This window comes from Mauremys mutica, chromosome 9, assembly GCF_020497125.1.
Source record: "Mauremys mutica isolate MM-2020 ecotype Southern chromosome 9, ASM2049712v1, whole genome shotgun sequence".
Classification (NCBI taxonomy): Eukaryota; Metazoa; Chordata; order Testudines; family Geoemydidae; genus Mauremys; species Mauremys mutica.
In genome coordinates this window covers 17,553,143-17,566,751 of record NC_059080.1, presented here as the reverse complement: position 1 = coordinate 17,566,751, position 13,609 = coordinate 17,553,143, and the positions used below count along the sequence as shown (strand labels likewise).

General features: G+C 38.8%; 1 protein-coding gene across 2 annotated transcripts in view; it reads left to right on the top strand.

Moving 5' to 3' along the window:
• The window catches only part of IRS4 (insulin receptor substrate 4), a 30,335-nt gene extending 18,598 nt beyond the window's left edge, over window positions 1-11,737 (top strand). For both annotated transcript variants that reach the window (XM_045029992.1, XM_045029991.1), the window contains one exon: window positions 9,455-11,737. In XM_045029992.1, coding sequence (XP_044885927.1) covers window positions 9,455-9,459 — 5 coding nt within the window. In that variant the 3' untranslated portion in view covers window positions 9,460-11,737. The remainder of the gene's footprint in view (window positions 1-9,454) is intronic.
• The last annotated feature ends 1,872 nt before the right edge of the window (window positions 11,738-13,609 follow it).

Sequence of the window (13,609 nt, the reverse complement as noted above, 5' to 3'; positions counted from 1 at the left end):
TTAACACTTTGAGGGCTAGATATTTTTGTTGTTTGTTTTTTAAAAGGTCAGGCATGTAATTATGAGTACAAAATCCATACAATTACAAGTCTCATTTTGGACACAGTTATTTGAGTCCTCAAAAGCATTGAACATATATTTAAATAATCCCCATTAGGAAAGCAATTAAGCATGTGGTTAATGTGCTTAAAGCTAAGCACATATTTCACTGCCTTTTCTGAATAGACATTTCCTGAATCAGGTCTTTGATATGTGTATATACAGTTTTGGTAATTGCACATGCAAATGACCGTAATTAAACGTGTGCTGAATTGTCTGGTTTACATTTTTGTAGTCATAGTGGTTAGGTGTGCAAATTAAGCCAGCATCTTTTCTGTGCAATTGTATAAAAATGGTGCACGCAGATGAGGCCCTGAACGTGTTCCATTTTAAATGAGTGCTCTAAGAAACAAAGAATATAGGGCAAGAGAAGTGTTTCAAAAAACCAACTACTACTCAGGCCTGGTCTACACAATGGGGGGTGTCGAACTAAGGTACGCAAGTTCAGCTACGCGAATAGCGTAGCTGAAGTCGAAGTACCTTAGTTCGAACTACTCACCCGTCCAGATGCCGCGGGATCGAAGTCCACGGCTCCCCCGTCGACTCTGCCACCGCCGTTCGCGGTGGTGGAGTTCCGGAGTCGACGGGAGCGCGTTCGGAGTTCGAACTATCGTGTCTAGATTAGACGCGATAGTTCGAACTCCGAGAAGTCGAACTCTACGCGTCGACCCGGCAGGTAAGTATAGACCTACCCTCAGTGTGTAAAGAAATTGTTTTGATAGACCCTTTTGTGGGAAGTGGGGGGAGGAGAAACTTATCTGAAAGACTTGTATCAGAATACACTAAGAGTTCCCCTCCCCCACTGTTCCTGCAAAGGAACATTCTAGGACAGTGGTCCCCAACCTTTTCGTCTGGCAGGTGCCGGACGAAGGACCGTGATGGCGCTCGAGAATCCGCCGAAATGCTGCTGAATTTCAGCGGCATTTTGGCGGCGACACCTCTCGATGACGTCACTTGTTGGCGGCCAGTGGTGTCATCGAGAGGCGTCGCTGCTGAAATTTGACGGCATTTCGGCAGACGCTTGCCCACCGGCCAGGACGCGGGCGCATTTAGATGCCCCTGCTGGCGCCATGGTGCCTGTGGGCACCGCCTTGAGGACCCCTGTTCTAGGATGTACATTTCAGGTCTTGACATTGCATAGAACACAATGGTCTACTTAAACAGCATGAGCATTGGAGTGCATGACCATGGGAGGGAACTAGTGCTGTGCTGATATCTTTGATCTGTGTATGATTTGGGGGAATCAGAATTAGCTACAATTCTAATTTAAAGTACAAGAAATAAAAGAAAACTTTGCTAGTCTCCCCTTGAAGGCTTTATCTGTCTACATTCTTAACATGAAGTTTTTAACCATTAAAGAGGATGGAAGCAGGACAGGGTGAATTGATAAAATCAGTAATTTAAGATGCTTTGATTTATAACCATGATTTAAATCAAGCAAGAAACCTTGATTTAAATCATTGATTTTAATCGTGTTTTGCATTCGTACTTTCTTTTCTAAACAAGGTTGATTCTCATTAGTTGATAGCCATTCAAACATATTTATTTGCACTTGAATATAGCCTTTACACTAAATTTGGTGCTTTTTGCTAACCAGGAGGATACATTATAGCTATACATATTTATTTAGTTATTATGTAGCTTGACTTATGTTTATTCAGACTCTTAATGTTTGCATTTTTAACATATTAGAAAATGGTGAACAATACATTCTTTATTTACTGTGTGTGTCATTTTTCACTTGTGATTTGTTTCAAAATCTGTTTGGGTGGAAATTACATTTCAAATAAAATGCCCCAAACCAGCATTTAACTTTTTTGTATTAAATAAAAGTACCTTATGTATTGGATGCATAAGAGAAAACATTTTTCAAAACATGATTTGTATTTAAACTGATTTTTTTTAAACAAAGGAAGTATTGTCTGTAGTTTATGAATTGATGTGATTGTTTCTGGTCACCATATCCTTGATGATTTTAGAACTAGTAAATCCCCCTCTCATACCTAGCTTTTATTCATAGATTGGAAGAGGAAAACAAGCTTTTCTACTTTTTCAACTCCCAGTTGATTTTTTTAACTGTTGACTGAACTAGCATTGAACTGAACTAGTTGAATAAACTCAGGTAAAGAAGCTGTTCTCTCTGCACATGCAGAAGAGCCTACTGTTGTCAAAAGCTGGTTTAGCACATCAGACTGTTCCAGGTGCTTAGCCAGTGACTCCCACCAGTTCAGTGGTTTGACTTCCTTTAAAACTTGGCAGCAAACTGCTTACTATTATTTTTTAATATTTTAATTTAAATGGTTTTATTTAGATTATAATAAGTTTAGGACTTAACATAGGTTGTCAGTTTAAAAATTAATTCTAAATCGTTTTTTAAATAAACCTGTAACTTAATTTACATTCAAAAATTTTTAATTTAAATTGGATTTTTAAAGTAATTGATTCTTATTCATGCTGCATGAGGATAAAATTTGAATGACAGCTTCTCTGTTGTTTAGGTTATGTGTCTTAATATCTGGATTTAATTCAGCTTTTTCCAGAAGTCTGATATTCTCTGTGTCACAGTTCAGCACAACTGTATCTGTATTTCCCCGCTGTGGTTCAGCAAAGGCATCCACTCTTGACTCTCCAACCATTGCCTTTCTTGAGTGGAGATATATGTATCTCTCCCTTCTGACCAAGATATTTACAGGCTGAATCAGGTAAATCCTACTCTGTGATATCCCCAGCAAAAGATGGCTGCCTGAACAGGTCTTTTTGCCTTCTCTTCAGGATTGTCAACAGTCTAATTATCCCAGTTAATCTACCACAGAGCTCTTTCTAAGCAAGCACATTTTATTCTTAAGGTAAAAGCAATACAGAGAAAACAATAAAAGAACCTACATGCATGCTAATAAATTCACCAGAGATTACCTAATTCCAGCTCTGGCTGGTGAGCAGTCCTTCAAACCCCACTCAGTGGTTTTCCCACAGTTTCAAGTTTATAACACTCTTTGCTCAGAACAAGAACCCCCATGAATCTGGAATTGAGTCCTTTATCCAATTTGGGGTCTTTGAAGAGACCGTGAATAGGTGATCAGCCAGCCAGTGCCCCCCTAAGGGGAGCAAAGCTTCAAACAGCAGAGTTCCCACCTAACCAGAGGGTTTACATTAGCATACCCCTCCTTTCCTCCTACAGATTTCCTGGGAAACGCACTTAATTTTAAAAGTTTACATTGTTTCAAAAAGTCCTTTGACATTGCTGACATTTTCAATTGTTTTACATTAGTCACATTTCCTAGAGAAGTTACATACATTTCCATAGTCATACATAAACAATTGCATTTTTAATACAATGGACCCCAAAGTTATTAAACATAATTTGGTGAAGTTTAACTTCATACAGTAAGGTTTATCCAGGTTACTGCAGGAGATTGCCCAAACGGTCAGACTTTGTACTAAAATCTTTTCTAAGCAAAGTTTCTATTAATGGAATTTTACAACTCACTCATAAGTCATCAGATGCCCACTCCTGTGAAAACTTAAGATAATTTAGCATATGTTTCTTTGAGGAGTAATTGGAGGGTGGAAGATGTCTGCTGTATGTTTAAAATGTCCTTTTCTTTTTTTAAAACGGGATTCTGAATTTTCTCTCTGTTGTGTGAACTTAACTCTACAGTTGCGGTAAATGAAACATAAATTGAAATATACAGACATCCAAAGTCTGTTCAAATGGAATGCAGCATGTTTGGAATCTAATTTTATAGAGACTGTAGTCTAGTTCTGTTTCCCTATATCTTGTAGCTCTGTAAATTACCTTTCTATGAAAAATTTGCAGAGTTTTATATATAAAGCATTGGGATTTTGTTCTTGTTTGTTATTTTAAATTACACCCTTTAAAGCTGTCCAGGCAGTCGGTTTGCTGCCATTCCACCTTACCTTTTTCACTCCTGGTTTCTCTTCTGTCCCTCCTTCCTTCCTGATCCTTTGAGGCAGAACACTTCAAGACCATATGCAGCTCAGTGGACTCCCCTTGTTCCAAACTGTTGACAAGAGTAGTTTTGATTGGTATATGTAGAGCAGGATAGGCTGGAAGACCAAAATGTAGCAATCCAAGGTGAAAAGAAATAATTTAATTTTCTAAACCAAGTGCTAGATCCACAAAAGGACTTAGGCACCCAAAGTGGCTGTTAAGCACCTAAGTCCAACATTTAGGTGCTGCTGAGGTCCTCAGAACACTGCTGCTGCCTAACTTTGTAGGTGCCTAAAATCCCTAGGCACCTATATTTCCACTAGTGAGCATGTGGCCTGAGAATCCTGAACCAGGTAGGCACCTTCCTCAGGCCTGGACTGAGGTGCCTAAGTCCCCAAGGGTGTTGCTAGCTTAGGCAGCTCTCTGCTGAGCTTGCTGGCATGGTGGGGCCCAATGGGTGGCAGGGCACCAAAAGTTAGGTGTTGCAGTGCAGTGAATCTGTCCCTGAAATTATATTTTGGAGGTGATTTGCAAAGCTTTTGGATACTTAACTCTTTTGCTGGGCTCTTGTTTTTCATATAAAAACCTTGAAATGGAATCTGACCTAAGTCAAAAAAGGACAACACTTTGAATAAGATATAAAGTAGTTTCTTTGTAGCATATTGTAATGGGCTTGAGGGTTTAAATATACCTGGAGAAGTATGCTCAGGGCTAGGTGCTTCAAGCATTTCTTTAAATTTTCACTTTAAGGCTACTCTAAAGGCAACATTATTAATATATTGGAAAGCTGCAGTTTTCTTTTAAGTTCAAGTTTTTGCCTCTGTTTTTATATGTCATAATAAACAATTGATCTTTGCCATTTTGTGGTGTTAAAGATTAAGGGAGACTTGCTTCTGAAAAGCAATCCTTGAGGGGGCCACTTAGGGATCTGGGGCAAAAATTGGTCCTGCTAGTGAAGGCAGGGGGCTGGACTCGATGACCTTTCAAGTTCTAGGAGATTGGTAATTATTAATTGTACTGCTAAGATGAAAAGGGCAGTGCAGGGTGGATTCCAGCACAGGTCTTCCTGTTCAGAACAAAACTCAAGACATTGTTTGCCTGGCAGGGAGACATCACCAGTTTGAAAATGAGGATTTACAAATCACAGTTCAGATCAGACTCCGCATTAGGTCTTTTGGCTGCAACTATGGTAACAGTACCTATGGCATGTGTCTGCATGGGGAAACCTCGGTGGACTTTGAGATAGCGTTGGAATTCTTGCATTCCTTGTGAACAACTGATGATCTGCCTGTGGTAAATCTCCAGCTAGGAATGAACTTCCAAGCACCACCCATTCAAACTGTGGTAACTGCAGATATGCTCAATTTGTGATGGGGATCTTGCAGGATCTCAGTTATCTATCCATCTCCCCTCAAAGTTTAGGGGATTTGCTTTTGGATGTGTGGTGGTTTTTCCCCCTTTCCTTTTCCTTTACATTTGTAGTACATAAGTGAATGTAATGCCTTTACACCTCCTCTCCCTCCACCCCCAAAAAAGGCCCTGACTATTTAGGGCGCCAGTGGGTTGTACTACTCAAACTGTTCGTTTGAAATGTTCCACTTCATAAAGAGGGTGGAGGGAAATAGGGGTTCAGCCCTTAATAACTATAGCTTTGGAAGCTACTACTAGTTTTGGGTTGGAGGCTTGAGATCCAAGAGTGAGAATCTTATGAGATGATAGGCCAAATTCACAGGTAATGTGTAATTTAAATTCCCTTGCATTTAAGCCCCATTAGAGCTACTTACACCTACACATCTATCTAAAGTAATGTAATTTATGTCAAGGGATGCCAGAAAAAGGTGCAAGTAGAGCGGGGCTTTAGTTTTACACATTAATACACCGTTTTCTGGCTTCTCAGTATATACGTTGCACCAATTTAGACAGCACTAGAGTGGGCATAAATAGTTTTCAGGGGGTCTGAGTTAAATTCCACTTAGATTAATTTAAATATGCTGACTTTCACCATGTGAATCTAATGGAGTCTGAGTTGGTGTATTGTCTACAATGATACACTTTCTTTTGGTCCCCAAAAGAATCTCACCAACTTTGACTACTTCTAGACTGAGGCTTGCTTAGGTTTCCCTCTGAATTTGGCCTGCTATCTTCAAAGAAGCAGAATTACAAGGTAAGCAAGTTCATCTTTCCAGAAGATCAATTTTTTCCCTTTTTGTTTTTATATGTGATTGGCAAATAGAATATTCCAGGATTTTATAAAAGGTTTGAAACGTTGTAGGGAATCTGAATTCTGTCATGTCTGACATTAGGATTGTCTTATTAAACAGCCTGGCTGCCATTGCCAAAATGTTTTGGGGGGTATAATTGGAGAGAGCAGAACAGGGGTAGGCAACCTATGGCACAGGTGCCGAAGGCGGCACACGAGCTGATTTTCAGTGGCCCTCACACTGCCCGGGTCCTGGCCACCAGTCCGGGGGCTCTGCATTTTAATTTAATTTTAAATGAAGCTTCTTAAACATTTTTGAAACCCTATTAACTTTACATACAACAATAGTTTAGTTATATATTATAGACTTATAGAAAGAGACCTTCTAAAAAGGTTAAAATGAATTACCGGCACGCGAAACCTTAAATTAGAGTGAATAAATGAAGACTCGGCACACCACTTCTGAAAGGTTGCCGACCCCTGGAGTAGAATAATTGGTCAAACATTTTTTCAGGTGTATCTTGTCTTAAATGTAGAGGAAAAAAATTATAGACAAAAGTACAGATGCTTTTTAAGTCCCTTTTTCTATGTAAGCTTGTTAGATAGGAAGCAAGGGAGAGGGTGGAAAACCTTTATTACTAGTGAACATAGGTTAATATGCAAGCCTTAGCTGTATTAATGTGAGCAATGAGGTGCTGCTTTGGTTGCATGCCTCACTGAAGAAAACGCTTCTGTGACTCTGTAAGTGTGATGCATAGCCCCTTCATTCTTTGATCCTAAAACAGAAAACATCCTTCTTTTAAAAAGGAAAACTATTTAAAAACCATGCCTTTATTTTACAAAACAAAAAGCAAATTCAAAGCTGTTGCTAACTAAAGTGCAGCGTGTGTGTGTAAAATGAAATGATTTTATATAAAGCTTGTGATTTGATTAAGATAGCTACGAAACAGCATCATGTTGTGTTTTGAGATTGGCATTTTTTAAGTGATTTGACCCAGCCTTTAATGTGTAGTTACTACAGTTTCTTTTGGTTAAATGCTATAGAAGGCTTTCTTCACACTTGACGTGTTAGTAAGATACCTCTCTTGTAGTGATTTAGATTTTAATTTACTCCGTCATTTTTCTTCAAATGAAATAGCTTCCCATCAGGCCAGGAAAATAGAAATTCCTTATCTGAGACCCTAGAACAGCTTGGTATTGGTTCTATACACTTTTATTTTTGTCTGAGACTGAATAATTTGTCCTTTTGATGCAATTCCTGTCTATTTAGCAGTAGCTTCCTCATAGATTTGTATAATAGTGCATTGCATTTACACAAGGCTTTAACTAGTCACAACATATTAATCCGCACAATACACCTGTGAGGGAGATAAGTATTGTACCCATTTTTATAGATGGGCAAACTGAGACACAGGTTAAGAGACTTGCCCAAAGCCACTCAAGTGATTGTCAGAGCCTGGGGGGGGGAGGTCCTCCCTCCCTCCCCAGTATTCATTCCATAGACCATGATGTGTCTCAGTGCGTAATAAAAAGTGAAGTTCCTATATCATAAACTATTCTGAGTTGTAATTGGGCATTTTGTTGTTACTAAATTCTAAAAGGACTTGGTCCATTTACAGGCCTTTGAATCATAAAGTTCATTATTGCTCAGTTTAGAGTGAAAATAGACTGGTATCTCTTTTTGTATTCTTCTCCCACCCCAATCCTGCTTCTCTTGTACTAGTATTTATTTATTGCGCGCTGGTGCATTTGGTGTTGAACTAACTTAACATGGTTCCTTCTCCAAAAAGCCTACAATAATAGTCTGCAGACACACCCAGTGTATCACACAAGGGAGAAAAGGTGGAAAAGGATGGTATGAAACTATTGAAAACAGTAGCTTGAGAAAGATGGGTACAGACATGAGGCCCTTGCACATGCCCTGAAGTACGATATTGGAGACCTATGTAAGATCTGTTTCATTAGAGTATAGAGGGAAGCAGAATTGTAGGGATCCAAGAAGTTGAGGTTATGGCTATAGATGACACATCTGATAAACTTCAAGGCAAAGGGGAGGAAAGAGAGAGGCAGTATTTTATGGAAATAGGGTCAAGAAAAGTATTTAGGGCTCAGGACGCCAGCATGCTTGAAAAGTGATGGAAGAGGATGGTGTCAGGAGTATAGGAGATGATGAGAGCTAGTAGACTAGCTGAAGAGCTGCAAATTTTCAGCTCCACCCATGGGGTGAAGGAGGAAAGACACTTTGTGTTGGAAAGGTATGGGGAGAATCATGTGACATTTAGGGTAGTGCTCAGAACATTGCAAGAAGGATATTTAAATAACTCTTCACTCTCACATGTCATTAAAACATTTAGTCCTTCCCCCACCATGTCTCTTCGGTGACCTCTGCATATTTCTACTGTGGCCCATCTTGCTGTACCCAGAGACCTTGCTTCAATTCTTGCTAAGAATTTTAGTTTGATGTTTTCAGAGAGTTTGAACTAAAACTTGATCTTAGTTATCTGTATTGCTGCCATCTATCAATTGTGCTTTAATCATGTTCTTAAGAGTGCAAAAAAAAAATCACTTGAACTCTGTGCTGTTTCTCATAGGATAACAATGACCAAATGTATTTTTCTGAAAGCTCAGGGTTAAGACTGGCACCAGTCATAGGCCTCTCCTTATATCGTTTAAACTGCAGTCAAAATGAAATGTTTTTACAGCCGTCATGCACAATCTTAATTATAGCTGGGTGACAAAATCACTAATAGTCACCTTTTTCATTGGATGTTTGTAATAAATGGCTGCTATGTATATAACCTAGCCTTGTCACATCACAGGTATCTCTTTAAAGCAATCTAATTTGGTAGTGAGTTACATAAGTAATTATGAGCTTTATTGACTGTCTGCATAATATGGGCTAGCTACACAAAATAGACTAGACTCTTGGAGTCCTGTCCAGAATCCAGTGAGAATAATGTACACTTGAGATGGATTCTCTAAGTGAGGAATTCTCTTCTTTGATTTCCCCATAGTCCTTCTGAGGAATCTAGCAGGAATCTGTTTAATTAACCCCATTTTAAGAACTTTTCACCTTTGTCCTACTTTCAATAGATGTCATTTGTTTTGATGGGTAAACTCCATATCTTCTTTTCAACAGAAAATACTTTTTCTGTTAGTGTCACTGACTGACTGTATTTTTATTTTTTTATGTTTCTTCCTAGACTGACTGCATTGCCATGGAAACCATTGTTAGAAGAGGCGGCTTTTCTACTGGTACCTCCAGAAACTGTGTGGTGCTTTTGGAAGCAGAGCTCAACTCCAGCCAGCTACTTTCACTTCCACCAGCACAGACATACACACATCATTGTAATGATTTTTGCTTAGACATCAGCTGTCTACAGTTGAGTTAATTTGAATTAAGATTTTTCATAGCTGTGTTTTGGTGATGGAATTTGTTTTTCCGCAGCACATTTGTTTGAGAGGCATTGGGAATGCTGCAGAGGGGATTCCTACAACTTCCTTTTTACTTCTCTCTGCCTCTGCCCCTAATTTGTTTTTATTTATATTGAGAAGTCAAAGCTGGTGGCTGATAGTCTATTTAATATGGGTTTTGTTTCTCTGGTACGTTAGCTTAAACATGTATTGCTTAGAAATATTTTGGCAGGTCAGATTTTTTTTTTTTGAGGGGGCTGGGAGAGAACCATGTAACTGAACCTAAATCTGTGATGGACAGACCTCTTTATTATATTTTGCTTTATAGTATAGGAGGTAGTTTTTGATCACAGAGCTTAGTATTTTTAATCATATGTCAGAGCTTAAACTGAAGTTTGTTGCTCAGAATTCTGATATGTATAAGGTAAGATTAAAGGGTTGGTTGTCTTATTGATTACATTTAAATTATCCCTACTCATTTGTTTATGAACATGTATAAAATATAAATTGAGGTTTCCATTCATGCACTCAGATGGGAAAGTGCAGGGTCTTTTATAACTTTGACTTCTGCTTTACAATATTGATGTGTGCTGTAGCTTTTTAAAGAGAAACCACCCTAGCTGATCTTACTTTCATCCAAAACCCTCTTTTAATTTGGGACCATTTCTTTTTTGCATAATGGGAAAGTAAATACTTGGGTTATCACTTAATGCATTCTGCCTAAAGAAAAATTGCAAACAATGACTATTTCAAATTAAAAATAAATTGTAGAAAATTAGAGCTAGGTGCATCACTCTTACTGATTTTGGTTCAAATCAATTTAGGCTTTTAACACTGCTATGACCTTTAAAAGCATGACACTAGTTGTTGGTACATACAATGTATAATAATAAAAGGCACTGATTTGATAAGGGGTTTAAAAGTGGTACACAAATCCTCATGCTGTACTGCACCACACAGCTGGTAATCCTCTACATTGTATATTGTACAAGTGTTTTGTAGGGCTGCCTCACATGACATACAACCTTTAAAATACTAGTACAGTTTGTATAACAAATTAGATGCTGTCAGTTTTGATGTTGAGTGATGTGTACCTAAATCTATTTTTGAGTAGTCTTAAAATGTACATGTCACAAAATTATAAAGACCTTTCTGTAAACTTAGTATCAGTTTACAAAGTAACAGGAAAGAAATACTTGCTGCAGAGTTTAAAAGCACAGATGTGTTCTTGAATCTGGAAGAGAAGTTAGTCAGTAAGTTACTAGTTGCTGCTAAACATACTCTGTTAATTCATTTAAAAATATTACTTCTCTAGACCATGATACTGTCTTGCCATAAAGTTTTTGTTTGGGCGTAGTAAATTAATAAGGCAATATGTAGACAGCCATTTTAGAGCTTTTTTTTCAAATTAATTGAAATTTGGATGATCGTTCAGAACATCTAATGGGAAAAGAAAAGGTTGTGTTGAAAAAAATTGAACGTTACATACCTTATTTACATATTAGGTCCTGAGGCTGCCATTGTACAATATACAGCACTGATTTAATAAATGCTGAATAAATAACTAAATGGGTAACCTCAAATATAGTGGTACAAATACTAACAGGTACAGCATAATAAATATGCAATCTTTCTGAATCTTCGTTTACAGCCACTAATTTATTCAGTATTGTGCTGGAAGAACACTTTCAGAATATGTAAAACATATCACTACCGGTATGTATACTACCTTCCAGCTACCCGTTTATGCTGCTGTATAGTACAAAAATACCAATGATGGAACAATGTTTGTCCTGTACATTTAATTTGATATTGGACAGTTATTGTCTGTACAAACTAAAACATATATGGTTGAAACTGTTCATTATATTTGCTATTTCTGCTTCAGACCTGTTTAAAAGTTGAGCTGATTGATCTGGCTTTGTCTTCCATTGTAAATATTGTTACATTGTTTTCTTTGTAAAACATATCGCATTTGCGGTTTTGGGAGACTGGCTTGAAGCTCTGTATAGTGTTTATATTTATCTGACTTGGCTTTCCATAGAGCTACTTGCAGTAAATGTGTTCATGTAGCTTCTGCTGTCTCGGTCTCTTATTTTTAAGCAAACCTGTTTTATTGGCTGAATTGTATTCCCCCCCCCCCGAGTATCTTTTTCTTTTAAGGGGTGTGGTCATCTGGTCATCACAGGGCTATTTATACATTGCTGAAGAGTGGATTTAACCAGTTTTACAGGAGAGCGTATTTCAGACCACCAGCTATGAAACAATCTTCTCTAACTCTGGAAAAATGACTTAAATGTGAATGGTTATGCTAAGGCACCCAGAACTTGATATATTAGACTACTGTGCTCATTGATAGACACGTGTCTGTTAGTAATGGGGACATAGTCATGTCCCAGTACAGCCCCCTGGGGGACCAGTGCTATTCAACATGTCATAAATGATCTGGAAAAAGGGGTAAACAGTGATGTGGCAAAATTTGCCGATACAAAATTACTTAAAATAATCCAAAGCAGACTGCGAAGAGTTACAAGGGGCTCTCCTAAAACTGAGTGACTGGAAAACAAAATGGCAGAGGAAATCAGTGTTGATAAATGTAAAGTAATGCACATTGGAAAACATAATCCCAACTATACATCCAAAATGATGGGGTGTAAATTAGCTGTTGCCACTCAAAGAGATCTTGGAGTCATCATGGATAGTTCTCTGAAAACATCCACTCAGCGTGCAGCGTTGGTCAGAAAAGCTAACAGCCAGAGCTTGCGGGGCCAGGCAGCTGCCACAGACCCTGCAAGGCAGCCAGGTCCCCCAGAGTTCACAGGGCCAGCCTGCTGCCCTGGCCCCGACACACAGGGCAGGCCAGCTGCTTGCCCTGGTCCTGCACCACATGGCTGCCCCCAGACTCTGGAGCCTGCGGGGCAAGGCTGCTGCCCTGGATGCCCAGGGCTGATGGGGAGCCCTGACCCCAGGGCTGGCTGGAAGCACAACCTCCCCATGCTAGGTGGCGGGGGAGCCTGGACCCCTTCCCCCAAGGACCACCTGGGGCCTTTAGCGCACAGCTGAGCTGGGCACAGCTGTGTGCTAATTGGGCCATGGGTTGAGAACTGCTGCTCTGCAACATATGATGGAATTTTCAGAAATGTCATGGAAAGTGGCCTAGCTTTCTTTAGCACAAAGCAACCACTGGTGTCACTGCTGATTTGCTACAGGTTATTTTTTTACAGTGAAGACAAGCTAAATGAGGATTTTTAAGTAATTTGATACCACACCTAATTTGATACTTTCTTAAATTTCCTATCCCTGCATATATGTACTGAAGCAAGAACTTAGTTTAATATAGCATATATATTGCTGAACTCATTAATCAGACACTAAATTTCTTATCTTTCACCATGAATGTGATGTCTAAAAGTAACATTTCTAAGATCAGGGTCTGTAACTGCAGAATTTTTTAAATGCTTAATTCAAGTCACACTCCCTTTGTTCAAAATATTAATGCATTAAACTTACTTTCAGAGTTGCTGTTTAGTTTAAGTCCCTCTAACCAAATTTTTGTAAAACAATGATTATCCTAACTAGGCTCCTTATTCAGAGCCTCATTTTATAGCAAGCAGCCTATGTTGTGGAAAAAAAGGAAACAGTACTTCTAGTATGTGACAGAAGCAGTAACACCAAAAGTAAACAAACAGTGAAAATTATGCAAATAGCATAAAGACTGTTGCAACAGTCCCATACAAAGTAACTGCTTAAGGTACCTTAAAGGGCTCATTGGACCTGAACTGTGTTAAATGCTTTAGTCTTTCAAGGACCAACCCTCGGGCTGGGTAGTAGACAAAACTATCAGCTTTGAAACAAGGGGATGTCCTCGGATCAAAACCAGAAGGCAGTTAGTCACTACTTTCATATCAAGGAGTGGAAGATTAAGCTACATATTAAAAAAATTG